Source organism: Dunckerocampus dactyliophorus, chromosome 9, assembly GCF_027744805.1.
Source record: "Dunckerocampus dactyliophorus isolate RoL2022-P2 chromosome 9, RoL_Ddac_1.1, whole genome shotgun sequence".
In the NCBI taxonomy this organism is placed as follows: Eukaryota; Metazoa; Chordata; class Actinopteri; order Syngnathiformes; family Syngnathidae; genus Dunckerocampus; species Dunckerocampus dactyliophorus.
In genome coordinates, this window is record NC_072827.1 from 16611048 (window position 1) to 16627586 (window position 16539).

Here is a 16539-nt window from a genome sequence, read left to right on the forward strand (position 1 = left end):
GCCGTCTGAGCGACTCTGACAGGATTTATAGAACCTATCAACAACCAAAGTATATTCCAGGTTAATTGGAATTTGATCAACAAGAACATCCCTCTATCCAAGACAATGAATGAATCCCGTTGGTTATATTGGTTATATCTTTGCTATAATTATAATAAGAATCTGTGGTGGGTTATATACTGTAGGTCACCCAGACCACATTAAGACCACTGACATGACCCCCGATACTGCCCTCCTGCCTCACTGGAGTCTTTTAAAATCATGTGTTTGTGATTTTTCAACTCAAATCTCAAATATCTTATATTTACAGGGACTGTTTGCAACGATTACACAGCGGCCTAGAGGGCTCTAACTTTCGAATGTGTTGCACGCGTTATATCCCACCCTCTTCCTGCTCGCACATGTGCAGAAACCTTTGCTAAGCACTAAGTGTAGATGTCAGAACATCATTCTCATGTTTTTCGTATCTTATGCAAAAAACAAGTGTTACGGTGTGTGCGTGGTGGACCACAAAATGTAGAGGCAGGAGGAGAAATCTTTTAATGTCGCCAGTGACAAGAGAAAACAGAGATAAGCGACAAAAGGGGAACTAAGGGCGCTGGAGGCCGTGGCTAGCAGCACACCAGGAAAAGGTTAACTATACAAAAAGTCTTTTTGGCAAGGAGGACAGGGGCAACTGGGCTATACCCAGCTGTGGAGACACCGGCTTGGAAAAGTGCAGGAGAAGCTTGCGAGTGATGACAGCTGGCAGGAATGCAGACGAAACGTAGACTAGGTCTGCATGCAGGAGTGCAAGGTGAGGAACCTGTGTCTCACAGCTGCCCCGACTCCTCCTTAGTAGAAGGCAGCCTAGATTAGGTGCAGGTGTGTCCAGTTGTCCCCGCTCCAAGTGCCCAACTGTAGCAGAGAAAGACAGAGAGCGAGCACAACGCGGCACAGCAGCAGGCGATCAGAACAGCTCGCTAGGGGCGCTAAGAGAGCTGAGTGTGATAGGCTTGATGCGGGAAACATGTAAAACTGTGTTGCATTGGAGGGAATTGGGGAAGCGCAATTTGACAGTAACGCGTTGATGATCTTGGTTATGGGGTAGGGGCCAACAAAATGGGGGACAGCTTCTTGGAATCTACAGCAAGTAGCAGGTCTCGGAGGACAACCACACTTTCTGTCCCAACTGGTAGCAAGGTACAGGTGTGCTATGATTATTGGCCACCTGCTGGTTCTGCTCGGCTGTTCTGGAGAGGGCAGCTCTAGTGTTGGGATCTAATGATGGGCTGTCAAAGATGGAACCGCGGAGTCCGACTCTTGCTAGGGGAACGCTGGTGGCTGAAACCCTTAGGCTGCGTTAAAAGGGGACATGCCTGTGGAGGAACTGACCAGGGAGTTGGAGGAGTACTCAATCCACGGGAGCTCCACTGACCACATTGTGGGCTGTTGGTAGCATACCCACCGAATGGTGGCCTCCAGTTCTTGGTTGGTCCTCTCAGTCTGTCCATAGGGTGATAGCTGGACGAGAAGCGAGGAGATGCCCTGAGGGTCTTGCAAAAGGTTCCCCACGCTGCGGAAGAAAACTGGGGTCCGCTGTCTGACACCACCTCTGTGGGATTGCTGTGGAGTCGGAAAGCATGGTGGACCATCAACTGGGCAGTCTCCAAGGATGACGGCAGCTTAGGGAGGGTGATGAACTGCGACAACTTGGAGACGCGATCTGACGTGAGAATAGTTGTGTTACCCTGGGAGGGAGGCAAGCCATTGACAAAATCCAGGGCTATGTGGGACCACAGCCAGGATGGGATTGGCAGGGGGGTGAAGGAGCCCATCCGGGGCCTGGTGAGATGCCTTGTTCCGGGCGCAGAGCAGGTGGTCACAAACATCTTGGCGTCCGCTCGGAGGGTTGGCCACCAAAAGCGCTGGCTAAGGAGGTAGAAGGTGTGGTTCACGCCAGGCTGACAGGCCAGCCTAGACCCATGATCGCAGCACAGCACATCAGAGCAGAGCTGGGGGATGACAAAAATCTTGGAGGGCACCCCTTGAGAGATGGAACTGACTGGAGGGACTCCGTGACCCGCCTCTCAATGTCCCACTGGAGACCCCCGAGGATGCGGGAACCAGAAATGGTGGGTTCTTGATAGGTTGGCTCAGCGGGAGGGGCATAGATGTGGGACAGGGCACCCGGCTTGACTCAGGACAGAAGGTGATGATAAAATTAAAGCGGGTGAAGAACAGGGCCCACCTGGCTTGAGGGGGGTTGAGTCTCTGTGCGAGCATAGATAGGCCAGATTACCTTAGAGTACCTTGCAGCTGCATCCTGGTGGTTGCAGGGAGCGAAGACGACCGCCCTTGTTAGGGGAACCACATGGCGAACGCGGGCGGAAGCAGCGTAGAGGAGCCTGGCAGGGTCGAATAGGACAGCAGGAGATGGAGTAGTCAGCCTCGCCGCAGTAGATTCCTAGGCTCAAACGCCGTTGTCTCTCTCTCCACAACGGTGAGCCTGCAGCATCGATCGTGGAAGGTGGATGGTAGTGCCAGCAGAATCACGTGGACTCGGATGTGGTCAGCCAGCCCTCGGAAAAAAATGTCCAGGAGGGCGGCCGTGTTCCAGTCACTCTCAGATGCCAGTGTGCGGAACTTGATAGCATAGTTGTAGACTTGGCGCAACAAGAAGAGGGCCTGAGCTGCCTCTCTGCCCGGTGAGCTGCGCTGCAACACTTGTTTCAAGTGCTTTGGCGAAAGCTGCATATGTCACCCTAGTTGGGGCACGGCGATTCCATTCCACAGTAGCCCAAGTTCCGGCTCTGGCAGTAAGGTGGGAGATGAGGAAGGCAACTTTCGCTCGTTCAGTGGGGAATGTGGCGGCAGGCAGCTCGCAGTAAAGATCGCATTGAGTGAGGAAGGGGCGTACGTCACCCGAATATCCGGAGATCCTCTCCGGTCTTGACAGCTGTGGGCCGGAGGAAGGAGTCACTTCGGCTGGCGGTGTGGGCTGGCTGGCTAACGCGGATCTTTTGTCTGGAGGGAGTGCCGCAAGCAGCGTGTTGACGCGGGAGCCCAAGCTCTCCATCCTTCCTGACAGATCCTGGAGGCACGTTCCCATTGCGTTGAGCTGCTCCTCTTGTTTCCCGAGGCGCTGCGCTTGGCTGTACAGTGTCTTCCTTACAGGATCCTGCTCTGCGTGGTCCATTCCTCTGACCCGTTCCTTCTGTTATGGTGTGTGCACCACAGAATGCAGAGGCAGGAGGAGCTATTAAAAGTCTTTTAAGGGGACCTATTACTGTAGACTCATTTTCAGGCCTTTGTATTGGGTCCTGGACTCCTATAGACCAGCTACACACGATAACCCACACAGAAAGCTTCCAGACTCTGCAACTCTTGCTACAGTGTTTCCTTGGGTTTCCTGCCTCCAGCCCAAACGGTCTATGTAATTTACTCCGGCCCTCCTTCAGGTACACTTTCCGCCAAAATGTAATGACTTGAGTCAGACCGTGGGCAATTTGATTTCTTTCTTCAGGGGGAGGAGAATATTTGAATATTTCTTCCACAGTTTGAACATGGTGTTTTTTTTTAATTATTATTATTTTTTTGTATGAAGCAAATAAATGTGTTACTATAATAACGAAGGTGAAAATATATTTTTTAGCGGTATCGGCAGATGTACAACTTTGCAGTATCGGTATCGGACATTAAATAATACAGACCATGTAGAATGGAAAAAGGAGAAAAAGAAAGGGACATTCTATGAAGTACTGAAGATTACCTTATTGTTGATGTAATCTAATGTTTTTTTTTTAATTGTTTTTCATTGTTGTGTTATGTTTGTTGTAAAAATACTAAAGGAGGGTTATCTTTAAAGCCATTGTGTTTTGGGACTGTGGCATTTTTCAGAAATGAAATCAACATATAATTCTTACATTATGAGAAATTAATATTTTGAAAGATCAATTTTAGCGCTGTTTGTTCAAGTGGTGTCTGTGGTACCTCCACCTTTCATGCTCCCACCACCACACCCAAACCTTTACACAACAAATACTTCAACCTGTTAATTAAAAAGTTATCTATTTAATTGTCTTTATATTGTGTTTAAATTACCACAATAAAAACATCCATATACTGTATTACTGTAATCCCACTATGATCCTATAATATCAGAATTACCAGTCATTTCCGTAGACGCACCATAACAAACATGGCAATTCACAGGAGAAGGTACATGTGGACTGCTAGCGAAGTAGCGTTACTTTTCAGTAGTTTATTTCACATTTTTCAGCAAAATTTATTAACTATAAAACTGAAAATGGATGAAACATATTTATTAAAATTTTGCAGATGTTGATTATCACAACAGTGCTGTGACGTGTAGTTCATTTTATCAGTCAAAAAAGGATTCCATCGGCTGTGACGCTATCGTTGCTGAAATAATTCTGTGTCTGGCAAATTGTCCTCATTTAATTGCCTTCACAACAATAGTTATGCAGCACAAGACAGGCATATTTAACAGGTAAGCTTTCAATGTGCGGGCGAAGCAGCTCTCCCCGCCTTGCATGTTCTCCCCGTGCGTGCATGGGTTTTCTCCGGGTACTCCGGTTTCCTCCCACATTCTAAAAACATGCATGTTAGGTTAATTGGCGACTCTAAATTGTCCATAGGTATGAATGTGAGTGTGAATGGTTGTTTGTCTATTTGTATCCCGCCTCTCACCCGAAGTCAGCTGCGATAGACCCCAGCATACCCGCGACCCTAGTGAGGACAAGCGGTATAGACGATGGATGGATAACGTGGAAATAACGGCACATAATTGTTACGTCATCTGTCGGCAGCAAGCCAAAAGCTCCATCTTCGCTTTTTAAAGAAAGCGTATTTGTGTGGACAGAGTCCAGCCATACAGCCTCCAGTTACCTCTTGCAGCACCTGCATCACTTATACACCTTTTGAGGATGACACGCTTCTGGCGCTTCTGATTTTGAGGATGACACAACCTGTTTAGTACACATACGCTCAACAGGGAGCCCACATTGGCCTCAGGCCTGCTTGCCAGATCCCCAGATGGGCCCACAAAGCCCACTACCACACCCACACACTCCCTGACCTGGCATGGAGCTCCATGTCCTCTGCCAGTTTGATGTAGGCAGCAGTCAGTTGCAGCTACCTCTTTTCTGCACAGCTCACATAAGGTTCACACACACTATTTATGTATTCAGTATTACATTTCAATGTCAGCGCCGAGGGTATGTTTCCAAAGGTGGCCTCAGCTTTTTAGCTTTACTTATCTCTTTGAATGTGTCTTTTGTCCACCTTTTTACTGCAGGACAACTGAAATACGCATTTTGAAATAATTATTGTGCATTACTACTGAGAGAGACCGACAGATTTGGCCGATAATGGGAGTATAAAATTGAAAAAAAAAACTGTTTTATCAGTACCAAATTATAGCTGGAGGTTGTGGCCTTCATGTTAACCTTGTTAAAGAGAACACACACACACACACACACACACACACACACACTCACACACACTCACAGCTGTCAGAAAAATGGAATTGGAGCAAAGTAGGCTGAAACACTGTCTGCTCTGCTGGAAGACACAAACAAGTCTGACTCTGAACACTCATTTTTACTAGCTGTGTGTGTGTGTGTGTGTGTGTGTGTGTGTGTGTGTGTGTGTGGGGGGGGGTGTGTGTGCGTGTGTGTGTGTGTGTGCGTGTGTTTGTGATGGGAGGAACTTCTACATATTCTAATAAAAACAAAGAGGATTTAAGGATTAATTATTTAATTTCCTAATGCTTCAAGATGCTGTTCAAGATTCAATTGATATACTGAACTTCTATCAAAAAAATCAACTGAATGGGGGGAGGCGGGACCATGCCATATGTCCCAATAATTAGTCCAAATGTCTACCAGCCTCACTGGCAGGATAAGAGTGGTAAAAACTAAAATCGGTTGACTTGATCAGATTTCCATTAGCAGGAGTCTGGGAGTATTGACGTACATTTTCAGGAACGATGACTTACTATTTGTGATTTAGTATTTTCAGTACCACACCGGTTCTACTAATATGTTTGTCTACTCAGCAATATTTTTGATCCTTCATATTCGCAAGGGTTACATAGCGTGACCGCCAGTGAATAGTGAAAAACCATGAGTAATTGATACACTCATAAAAAAGTCTACTGTGTTTTTGACCGCCCTCTGATTTTGTATTAACATTTGCAATAAAAGGATTCATTCGATTGGATTCAGCTCCAGAACCACCCCTCCTTCTCTTTTCAATTGCCATTGTTAACTTGCGACACAATCCAGGTTAAGTATGCCTCACACACTGATTAAACACATTTGAAGTGTACAATTTTTTGTTTCTATTGAATTATTAGTTGATCCAGGATGGTTTGAGGTTAATTAGGTCAAAGGTGAAATTGCTACAGGTTATTATTCTGTATAATCAGGATCACCTCATGCAGTGGGTCTGCAGGTTAGTTTCTCTTCCCCATGTGCAAATGTTAGCTCAACACTTTCCGAGGTATATTGTGTACATTTGACTCCAGACATTCCTGACCCTTTCACTTCCTCTCACTTGTTAATGCACAGGCGTGTTTTGTAAAGGCTTTTAAAAGCCCAAGCAGAACCATATGGATACCGAGCAGTCTACTGGAAGCCATGTATAATGAATGACCACTTCTGGGTTTAGACCTTTGCTTTACGCTGTGGGTGTTGCTGGCTTGTGGCACACAAATGTCACTATTACCAGAAAACCAATCAAAAGATCACGTCTGCTGGTTACAGTCAGCTGTTCTCTAGTTATTATTACTTGCCAATTGAACACTTCTTAAATGGTGTTTGGACCTTTGTTTGGATCCAAAATTGAATGGGTTCTGGCTTGGAACATGTGCCACCCTTCCAGATTATTTCATGGAAATAGGTTGTGTATTGTTTTTTTTTGTTTTTTTTGTTTTTTGGGCATAATCCAATACCTCCCACCCTTGAGCTCTAGTTTGACCTATTTCAGCCAGCAAAAGCAGGTACTACCTGAGCTAATGTGCTGAGCTGATACTATGGGTGATGAAAATGGCTGGATCCAGCATATGTGTCACTGCAAAATTACTGTAAGGTTTAAGGATAGACAGCTATAAATAAATCAAAATAAGCACAGATGCTAACATTGGCTTTCCCTTATGCTGGTACTGTGCCTTCGCTCTGAACACTGCAATCTTGATTTGAAAGCATAAACAGTGGTTTACAGCCACTTGCTATAAAAGAAACCTTTGTTCTTGTCCATTGTTGCTATTTGTTAGCAAGTCTCGTTCATGCTGATGTGTTTAATGCGCCATTTCCCTCTTTACAATATTGGACTGGAAAAACTAATTGATTTACATGAATACAGTCGTCCCTTACTTCATTGCAGTTTGAACATCGCTCCTTCACTCTCTTGTGGTTTTTCAAAAATCCATTAATTATTAAATTATCACTGTGCCGTGGTTCACTATGGACTTTTTGTAGTCAAAAAAGAATTGAAAGATAATTTATAAGTAGTATTCTGGCTATTAGGCATAAGTCATGTTACATTGAGACATGACTTTAGATTAGATTCACACTGAATGGAGTCAGCCATGACATGTCCAACATGATAGAGTGAAAAAAAAGTTCTCCTCCCCTTCGGTGTGGAAGTGGTAAGGTTTTGGCTTCTTACTTTGTCCTTCTTCCCCACTTAGTTTGAAACCCTTTCTTAAGGTTAGAATAAATAAATTGGAGGCTAACTAGTTAGCTTGGTAGCATGAAATGTTGAGCCATGTGTTGTAAACAAAGAATAATAGGAGGGTAAAGGTGACTATAGGGGTGTTATTTCATGTCTGTAGGGCTCTAATAACGGCAAAAAACGTATTTAAAAAGTCCTAAACAGGTTTTCCATGCTCTAACTACAAAAATATTACATTTATATATATTGAATCCACTTGGCCCTGAACCAATTAACTGTGATAAACAAAGGATGACTACATGATTATTTTGGAAGTAAAACACTTCTGCATTTGTTCTCGACACCAAAAAATGTTAACACAAAAACTTGTACCCTAACCGACAAATGTACGAGAACCGAGGCAAAATTTGCGGGTACATTTTCGAAAAGTACGCTAAAAAAGGTCCGACTGTAGGTTTTTATTTTAGATGCGTGTATGTGTTTGTGCGTTTGCTTTTCACAGTACGCCTTCTGTTTGTAGCCTACGCCCATTTGAGAAAGATTGCTTTCTGTGTCTTTTGACGTATACTGGAGCTGTAGTGCTCCAGCTCAAATGGGTGTGCAAGGGCACCCATATGAGTTTAAGTGCATATGAAGAAATGGGGTATGCCAACATATTTAAGTATAGCATCGATGACAGCTAATGGCTCTCTCTGTGTGCTGCAAGCTCGGCACAAGCCCGGAAGGCATTACCATTGAGACTGAAGAAGATGTAAAATATGAATGAAGGGAGCTCCTCGGCAAAGCACCGTCTTCGTTGAAATTGTGTCTGTCTTTTAAATAAACTGTTTCGATCCATTTTTATTTATATGAAGTATATTTCTAAAACATGTTCAACATCTATTTAGAACAGACAGCAGCTGATTATTTAGATCAAGTGTTTTGTTTTACCTATGGAAGAAAAACATTGGCAAGTCGATGGGACAATGTGCAAAGAGTGGAGGAGGAGCTGGCGGGGGTGTTGTAAAGAGAGTGAATGTGTATTATAAATAACCCAAATCAATAATAAATGACACTGTGTCTCACAGTTTTGGAATCTCAGTCGGTGATTCTCAGGGGAGATGGAGAGAGAAAAAAAAATCATCCCACCCTTTTTCCCTGTCTGTATGGAGGCTCAAAATATAGGTTGTCTATTTTTCCCCATTTTCAGCAGAGGAGCTAACTTGTGGTTTGCCTGTGTGTTTATATGTGTGTACATTATGAAGCAGATACCGTGCATTATTTATTCATCAGTCCTGTCTGCCTAGCTGCCACACTGTGTACTTCGGCATGCCTTGCAATCATTATGCCACATGCATTATTGAATGCGTACGCACGCACACTGGCTCTCATGCAGATAGCGACATGAGATATTTATCTTGGATATGTTCACTTATCGCCGTGTCTGGTTCTCTTGCTTACTGACGCAAATAATGGCACAAGACGTCTTTCACGTACACATTTTTCACCTTCATAACCCCAACCGCAAGTTCTCATACATGCGCTCAAATACGTTTTTATATCATGATCAAAACCTCCGTTTTCTTTATTAATTTGTTCCAAAATGTCCGAAAACCGAAATCTCCCAAAAATGTCCCCGTTAGAAATAATGTAAGTCCAATTAAGCTACACCCAAAAATATGAACAAAAAATACATTTTATAAAGAGAAATTATACAGTGTTCCTACGCAAGTTTGGAATGTATGGTATTGGATTTGATTAATTTCCAGGTTTGGAAAAGTATGGAAAATGGAAGTATGGAAAAATATTGATGTTTCCAAGACTGTTACCACGGTTCTGTTTAAAAAATAAATAAATAAAAAGAAAAGAACTTGATCTATCTGGTTTTCGAAGGCGCTTGCTCGGACAGCTAAGATGTTTGTGTGAGCGCACACAGTGTACAGACGCATCCCGGAAAACATTTGGGAAGATTGGCAAGTTGAGAATGGCCAGCCCGCTGCTCTTATCCTCCTCCAACCCTTTGTATGATCTACATTACCTAGCTGTAATCGCCTGGAAATTATATAGTGACATCATGGCATATATATTCAGAATAATGAAAACAAACTATTGATTCCTTAATTTATTTACGTGATACTAGGACTGCAACTAACGATTAATCTGAAGCTTGTTGTTTTGATTAATTGAGTAATTGGTTCGACCAACTCAATATGAACCAAAAACAAACAGTTAGTGCTTTGGAACGCAACATATCAGAAAAGAGGCAAAAATGTTGATCACTGTTTTTTAAAGTCAAAGCTGATGTGTGTGAATATCTTGTTTTACCGTGGTCCCAACTCCTTTGAGATCATTATCCAGCTCCAGCTCCTCTGGGTTGGTCCCCTACTTTTGGCACAAACATCATTATCCCATGAGATCTTGCATGGAGCTCCAGAGAGAGGGCGATTGACTGTTAGCTTGTATTTCTTCCGTTTCCAAATGATTGCACCAGTATTGGTTTCTTTTTCATCAAGCTTCTTGCTGATGGTCTTGTAGCCGTGTCCGATCTTGTCCCTGAGGTCCGTTGACAGGTCTTTGGTCTTGGAATGATCACTAAAAGGTGCATTAATGCTATTTCTGATATTTAGTCTTGTATTCATGATCAGCATTTGATATTATCGGAATCTTAAAGTTGTATGGATTTATGGATGACATGAATGAATGACAGCAGCACTTCCAATGCTGACGCTGACGCTCCTTAATAAGAAGCGAGGACGAATGCCTGTGACGGATAGTAGTCGATGACATGGTTTGTTTTCCTTTTTTTGGTCATGTTTGTGTCTTTTTATACGATTTTAATTATGTTGCAGACCTGCCAACATGGACGCATTTTTTGTATACCGCACACATTTTGACCTTTGACATTTTGACGCATCGCTGCTCTCAGGTACGCCTTTAGGTACATTTCACTGGTGTCAGTTTTCCTTGTTCAGCCAGTCGACGTGACGCTGAAGCAGAACGAAGGTTTCAGTCTCTGTACAAAGCCTGACGTGCAGCGCCGCTGACCGTTAAGGCTATGATTTGTTGTACATTATTTCCTGTTTGTGTACGACTCGTACAAAGGGCGGATAGCGCACCTGCGTGAACACCTTCTCCTTCTGATTTCGGATCTACAGACATGCATTGGTTAGTTCCAGCTGCAATAACACTCCCCTTGTCTCTAGCATTACCATTGTTCGCTCACAACGGGAAGCTAACAAGCTAAATAGTCAACGAAAGCTCAGGTTATTCACAGAATTGATGTCACGTCACACGCAACGGAGAGCTATAAAAGCAAGTGTGTCCAAAGTGCAGCCCAAGGGCCATTTGCGACCCGCGGCTATGTTTTTTTTTTAGCTTGTGGCACATTGTAAAAATAAAATACATTTTTAAAACCCTGCAAAAATGGATAAAAAGGCATGATGTAAAAAGAAAAAGCTGAAATGTTCATACTGATAACTAATAATAACACAAAGCTTTGTTGTTGGATATTTCTTTGTTTCAGACATGCGTAACAAGTTACATGAAGGAACATCACATGGTTACATTTGCACAATTCAACATGTCTGAAAAGGAGTAGGAAGAAGCAGAGGTTATATATGCAGTATTTAATGCTACACCTTCATGTTTATTACTGATAATTCATTCATATCATAACTTTTACTTGTTGACACTTACACTATTTCACTTTCCGACATTTGTCATTTGCAATTTTTTCCCCACTTTTTTTCCCCTTCTTTCAGCTGAAACAGAAACCCTTTTTGTCGACATCGCTAACATTGGTAATCAACACCTTTTGAAGATCAGACATCAGCAACAATTCGCTTGTCTTGTTCGCAATTGTCAGCACTTATTAGTTATTTTCTCACGCTTTACGGTATATAAACTAGTGGTGTGAGTAAACAGATCTGCAATTATAGTCGAGATCTGTGGTTAAAACCTGTTCTGTTCGTCTTTTTTCCGAAAAACAAAGTCCTTTTACATAGATTCTCATACAATTTCTTCAAGTTTGGCAGGTGGGCTGCTGGCACATGCCACTTTGACTGGCCCGACTAGGATACCAAAACATACAAATCATTATTAGCAGAACTGTTTTCACAATAAAACAATAATGTATATCTTACAGCTTTAATGGGCTTTTTCCAGTGTAAATCATGTAAGGTGACAGATAATGTATGACTTACTGATACATAAATCTGTTACTAAAGAGGTCCAAAGACTTGTGTTTTGTGTTGATTCGAATATTAATCTCCATTTTCCACAATTAGTATCAGTCTGTGTTGGGATAATGGCCCATCAGATCCAGCAGATGGAGCTACTCTGAAAGGAGCTTGCTGTTGTTGCGTTACCACATCCCAGAGAACACAACACAGAGTGGAACAGTGTTGTCTGACACGTCGTGATTTTTCAATCAAACAGAAATATTTAGGAGTGTTTGCACTCTTCTGGGTGCCATTCTGGTATAACTGTGGATGAGTGCGTCTCTGTTGCATTCCCCGGTTACCTCTTGGTGCCGTGATAAAGTGACTGGAAGATCAACAGTGATCTTTGATCACGTTCTGTGCTTCCTAATAGACGTGCGTGAGTGTTTACCCACACAGTTGCTTTGGTGCTGCTGTGTCTGTGGGGTCATTGCACTTCTTGATGTTAGCCTCCCTGTTCTAAAAATGAAGAGGGGTTTGTGTGTGATTTTGGCTCGTGTTAAATAGCGTTGGCTCTTATCACGGAACTTAGGTAAGACTTTGACGTCAGTGCCATACAACATACTGATAACAAGTTCTTTTTATCGATGCCAGGTGTTTGGATGTGTTTACTGATCGTAGAAAACACGGCTTCCCAGTTTCTATGCAGGAGTTCAAAAATAGCTGTGAAAACACAAGCCTGCATGCGCTTTGTCCCAAGCACACATGTAAATAAGCACACAATAGATACAAAATCTATACTACCTTTGGTAGTTGAGAAATTGCTCTCTCTGAATATAATATATCATTTTCTGCATGTAAAACTCTATTTATTGTCTGTAAAATGTGTTTTGTGTCAACATTTTTGGGTGCATGGAACGAATTCATTGGATTTACGTGATTTTCTACGGGAAAATGTGCTTCGTTTTGGTTTGAGTCGGACCTTCTGTGCCACTGTACATGCCATGCAGAAACATGAGTCTCTTGTGTTTGCAGTTGCCAGATACAGATTTCTCCTTCATCGTTTCATTTAAAAAGAATGAAAAAAAAACATGGTTACGAAGTCGAAAGGCCAGGCAGTGCCATTCTCATCAAGTTGGCTTCACAAAAACTGCCTGTACTGTTGCACTGCTGGTGAGTAGGAGGGCTTTAGATAGCCAGAAATGTGTGTGTGTGTGTGTGTGTGTGTGTGTGTGTGTGTGGAATAAATGACACACACCAAGTGTGAGTCTGTACAGCATTCAGTGTCTCAGTCCCCAAATAAAAAGGTGGGTAGAAACACTGTCTGCCTGATAAAATGAGAATGTGGGTAAAATCTGACACAAGGAATGTTTCTTTGAAAACACCGATGGGCGGATTGATCCAAATATCGATTGTATCAGGGGAATAAGTTGCTGCACATAGGAGGGCTTTAGGAGTAAAAAAACCAACCCAAAACAATAGATTTGAATGAGAGGCGATCGTAGTTTTAGCTTATGCTTCCGTGTTTTACACCACTCACCAGGCTTGTGCAAATATACAAAAAAAAAAAAAATCAATTAAATTAATTTGAAGAACTGGAATTTGAATTGGAATTAGATAAACTGTCAATAAATTCATTGTAATTCAAAGAAATGACTTACAGCCAAGGAATGAAAATTAAACCAAAATTCCCTCCAATTTGAATACTTGGATAAAGGAAAGCATTCTGGGAAATAGTCTTCTTATACCATTTTCCATAATATGAACGTTCTCATAATCAAATTGTCTGCTTTTATTTGTAACTGCGTTTGAAAAACAGTCATTTGCTGTAATTAAAATATGTGTACACGAGGTTCATAGTAATGGTATTTGAATGGGATTGAAAACATTGTACACAAAAACATTGTATGTAATAAAAGGAAATAAGGGTCTTTTTTTTAAATTTTTTGGACATTTTTTTGTTTGCGTAAAATCTCTGTCCTGGGTTTTATTGTCATTATAATGACAATGTGCAAATTAAAGAAAAAAAATCTGAAAATTGTTCAAGGATCTTGGGGAATTTCACGTATCTGTATTAGTATCGGTATTGGCAATACTGCCCGTGTATTTCTTTGGTATGAGATTGATACCAACAATTTGCAGTGTCGCCAAATGTGCCAACATACTCTCCATGGCTGATACTGCCCTCTGATGATTTGCAAGTGCAAAAGAGAGAGAGAGAGTGGGAGAAAGGGAGAGTGGGAGGGAACGGAGCAGCAGAGGGAGGGGAGAGGCAGCCGGAGGGCAGACCAAAGAGAGACAGAGTGGGAAAGAGCTCTCTTCCCACTAGGAAAACAAGATTTGTCTGCTGTGCTTTGGGCTGCAGCAGACTTGAGTTGTGAGTTACACTTTTGCCTCAGATACTGTACTCTTCCACAAACACAGATTGCTCCAATCGGACAGCAAAGCACAACTGATGGGTAAGAGGCTCTTGTTGTTACATATGGAACTGTGCTCCTCCTCAGGAAACTGTTTGAAAGACTCGCATTTGTTTGTAGTGTGTCTGGGCAAATGGAGGATCGTTGTGTACACTGATTTTCTACGCATGTTTGGTGTTGCCGTGTAGCTGTGTTCTGTTGACAAGTTTCTGTGTGTACATGTTAATGTGCAGCGTGGGTGTGCAGCCTTGAGTTGTGACAGTGTTTATTGAATGGTACTGATGTCCAGCATTTAACTGAATGGAACAGATGGCTGAGGTTGCATCTGTCCCTCCCTGAAGCTTATTGTGTTCATGTGTGTTTGCTCGGGTAATGAATGCCCCGATGTGTGTGCATGCAGAAGTTTTGGTTTATAAATAAGTCAGGAAAATGTCTGTGTTTGGTGTAATTTGCACAAACTAGTTGATAATTTTAAAGAAACGTGTTTATATTGTTTTATTTTTAGTGAAGCGTGAGGTCCAATTTGGAAGTATTTGCTGCTGGATTCATTTTCGACATGAATTGTTTATTCCATGGTTTAGTTTGTGTTGAGTTTTGGTGTGCATTATGTCCTTGTTTCATTCTGCACTGAACAGAATGAACAGAATAAAATAGATCACACTGGTTGACGTTGTTTTAAAGCTACATTTAACATGACTCAAGAATAAATAGGTAAAAAAACGTATCAAACCACATGAAACACACATAAAAACTGGTATGGGTGCCAAGTAGCTACTCTCTATGGTTTCCACTCACTTACTGTATATGCAGTGGTACCTCAGATTTCATTGTTTTTGTTCCAAAAGGTCAGACGACAACTGAAACGTACAAAACTGAAGCAATTTTCCTCGTAGGAAATCATGTGAATCCACTTAATCCATTCCAGACACCCAAAACACTCAAAAAAATACATTTTACAGCTGTGTGAAAAAGTGTTTGTCCCCTTCCTGATTTCTATTTTTTTTGCATGTTTGTCACACTTAAATGTTTCGGATCATCAATCAAATTTAGATATTAGTCAATGACAACACAACTGAACACAAAATGCGGCTTTCAAATAAAATGTTTTATTATTAAGGGAGAAACAAAATCCTACATGGCCCTGTGTGAAAAAGTGATTGCCCCCTAAACCTGATTGGTTGGGCCACCATTAGCAGCGACAACTGCAATCAAGCGTTTGGGATAACGTGCATTGGGTCTTTTACAGTGTTGTGGAGGAATTTTTACCCACTCATCTTTGCAGAATTGTTGTAATTCAGCCACACTGGGGGATTTTCCAGCATGAACCACCTTTTTAAGGTCATGCCACAGCATCTCAATAGGATTCAGGTCAGGACTTTGACTAGGCCACTCCAAAGTTTTTTTCTTCAGCCATTCAGAGGTGGATTTGTGGTGTGTTTTGGATCATTGTCCTGCTGCAGTAACCAAGTTTGTTTTAGCTTGAGGTCACAAACAGATGGCCGGACATTCTCCTTCAAGATTTTTTGGTAGACAGCAGAATTCATGGTTCCATTTATCACAGCAGGTCTTCCAGGTCCTGAAGCAGCAAAACCGTCCCAGGCCATCACACTACCACCACCATATTTTACTGGTGGTATGATGTTCTTTTTCTGAAATGCGGTGTTACTTTTACACCCCATGTAATGGGACGCACTTCCAAAAAGTTCAACTTTTGTCTTGTATTTCCGAAAGGTCTTGGGGATCATCATTTTCTGGCAAAATTGAGACCAGCGTTAATGTTCTTTTTGTTCAGCTGTTGGGGTTTTTTTTCATGGAACTCTGCCATCCAGGCCATTTTTGCCCAGTGTCTTTCTTGTGGTAGAATAATGAACACTGACCTTAACTGAGGCAAGTGAGGCCTGCAGTTCTTTGGATGTTGTTGTGGGGTCTTTTGTGACCTCACAGGGCCCATATAGGTTCGGATTTTTTTTTCTTCATTAATAACAAAAACAGTTATTTAAAAACTGCATTTTGTGTTCAGTTGGGTTGTCATTGACTAATATTTCAATTTGTTTGATGATCTCAAACATTTAAGTGTGACAAACATGCACAAAAAAAAAATCAGGAAGGAACACTTTTTTCCACACCACTATATAGAGAATAATACAATTTTTACATGCGGAAAACAATGCAAAATAATTATACATGCCGAATGAAATGGATAAATAAGCATTTAACATCTCCTTTAAAGACTGCAAGGAGCGGAGAGGGAGGATGGGAGGGGAGCGAGAGGAGGGGATGCAAAACAACAACAGCTTCTCAAC

The 16539-nt window shown here is 42.1% G+C and overlaps 1 protein-coding gene across 4 annotated transcripts in view; it reads left to right on the forward strand.

Annotated features, from left to right (window-relative positions):
• hdac4 (histone deacetylase 4) overlaps positions 1-16539 on the forward strand; it is a 142950-nt gene that overhangs the window by 46676 nt on the left and 79735 nt on the right. Inside the window, exon 1 of one of the 4 annotated variants that reach the window (XM_054786204.1) lies at positions 14107-14278. The exons of the other annotated variants lie outside the window; for them this stretch is intronic. Coding sequence (XP_054642179.1) covers positions 14275-14278 — 4 coding nt within the window. The 5' untranslated portion in view covers positions 14107-14274. Of the gene's footprint in view, positions 1-14106; positions 14279-16539 lie in introns of those variants that run through there. 4 annotated transcript variants of the gene reach the window in all.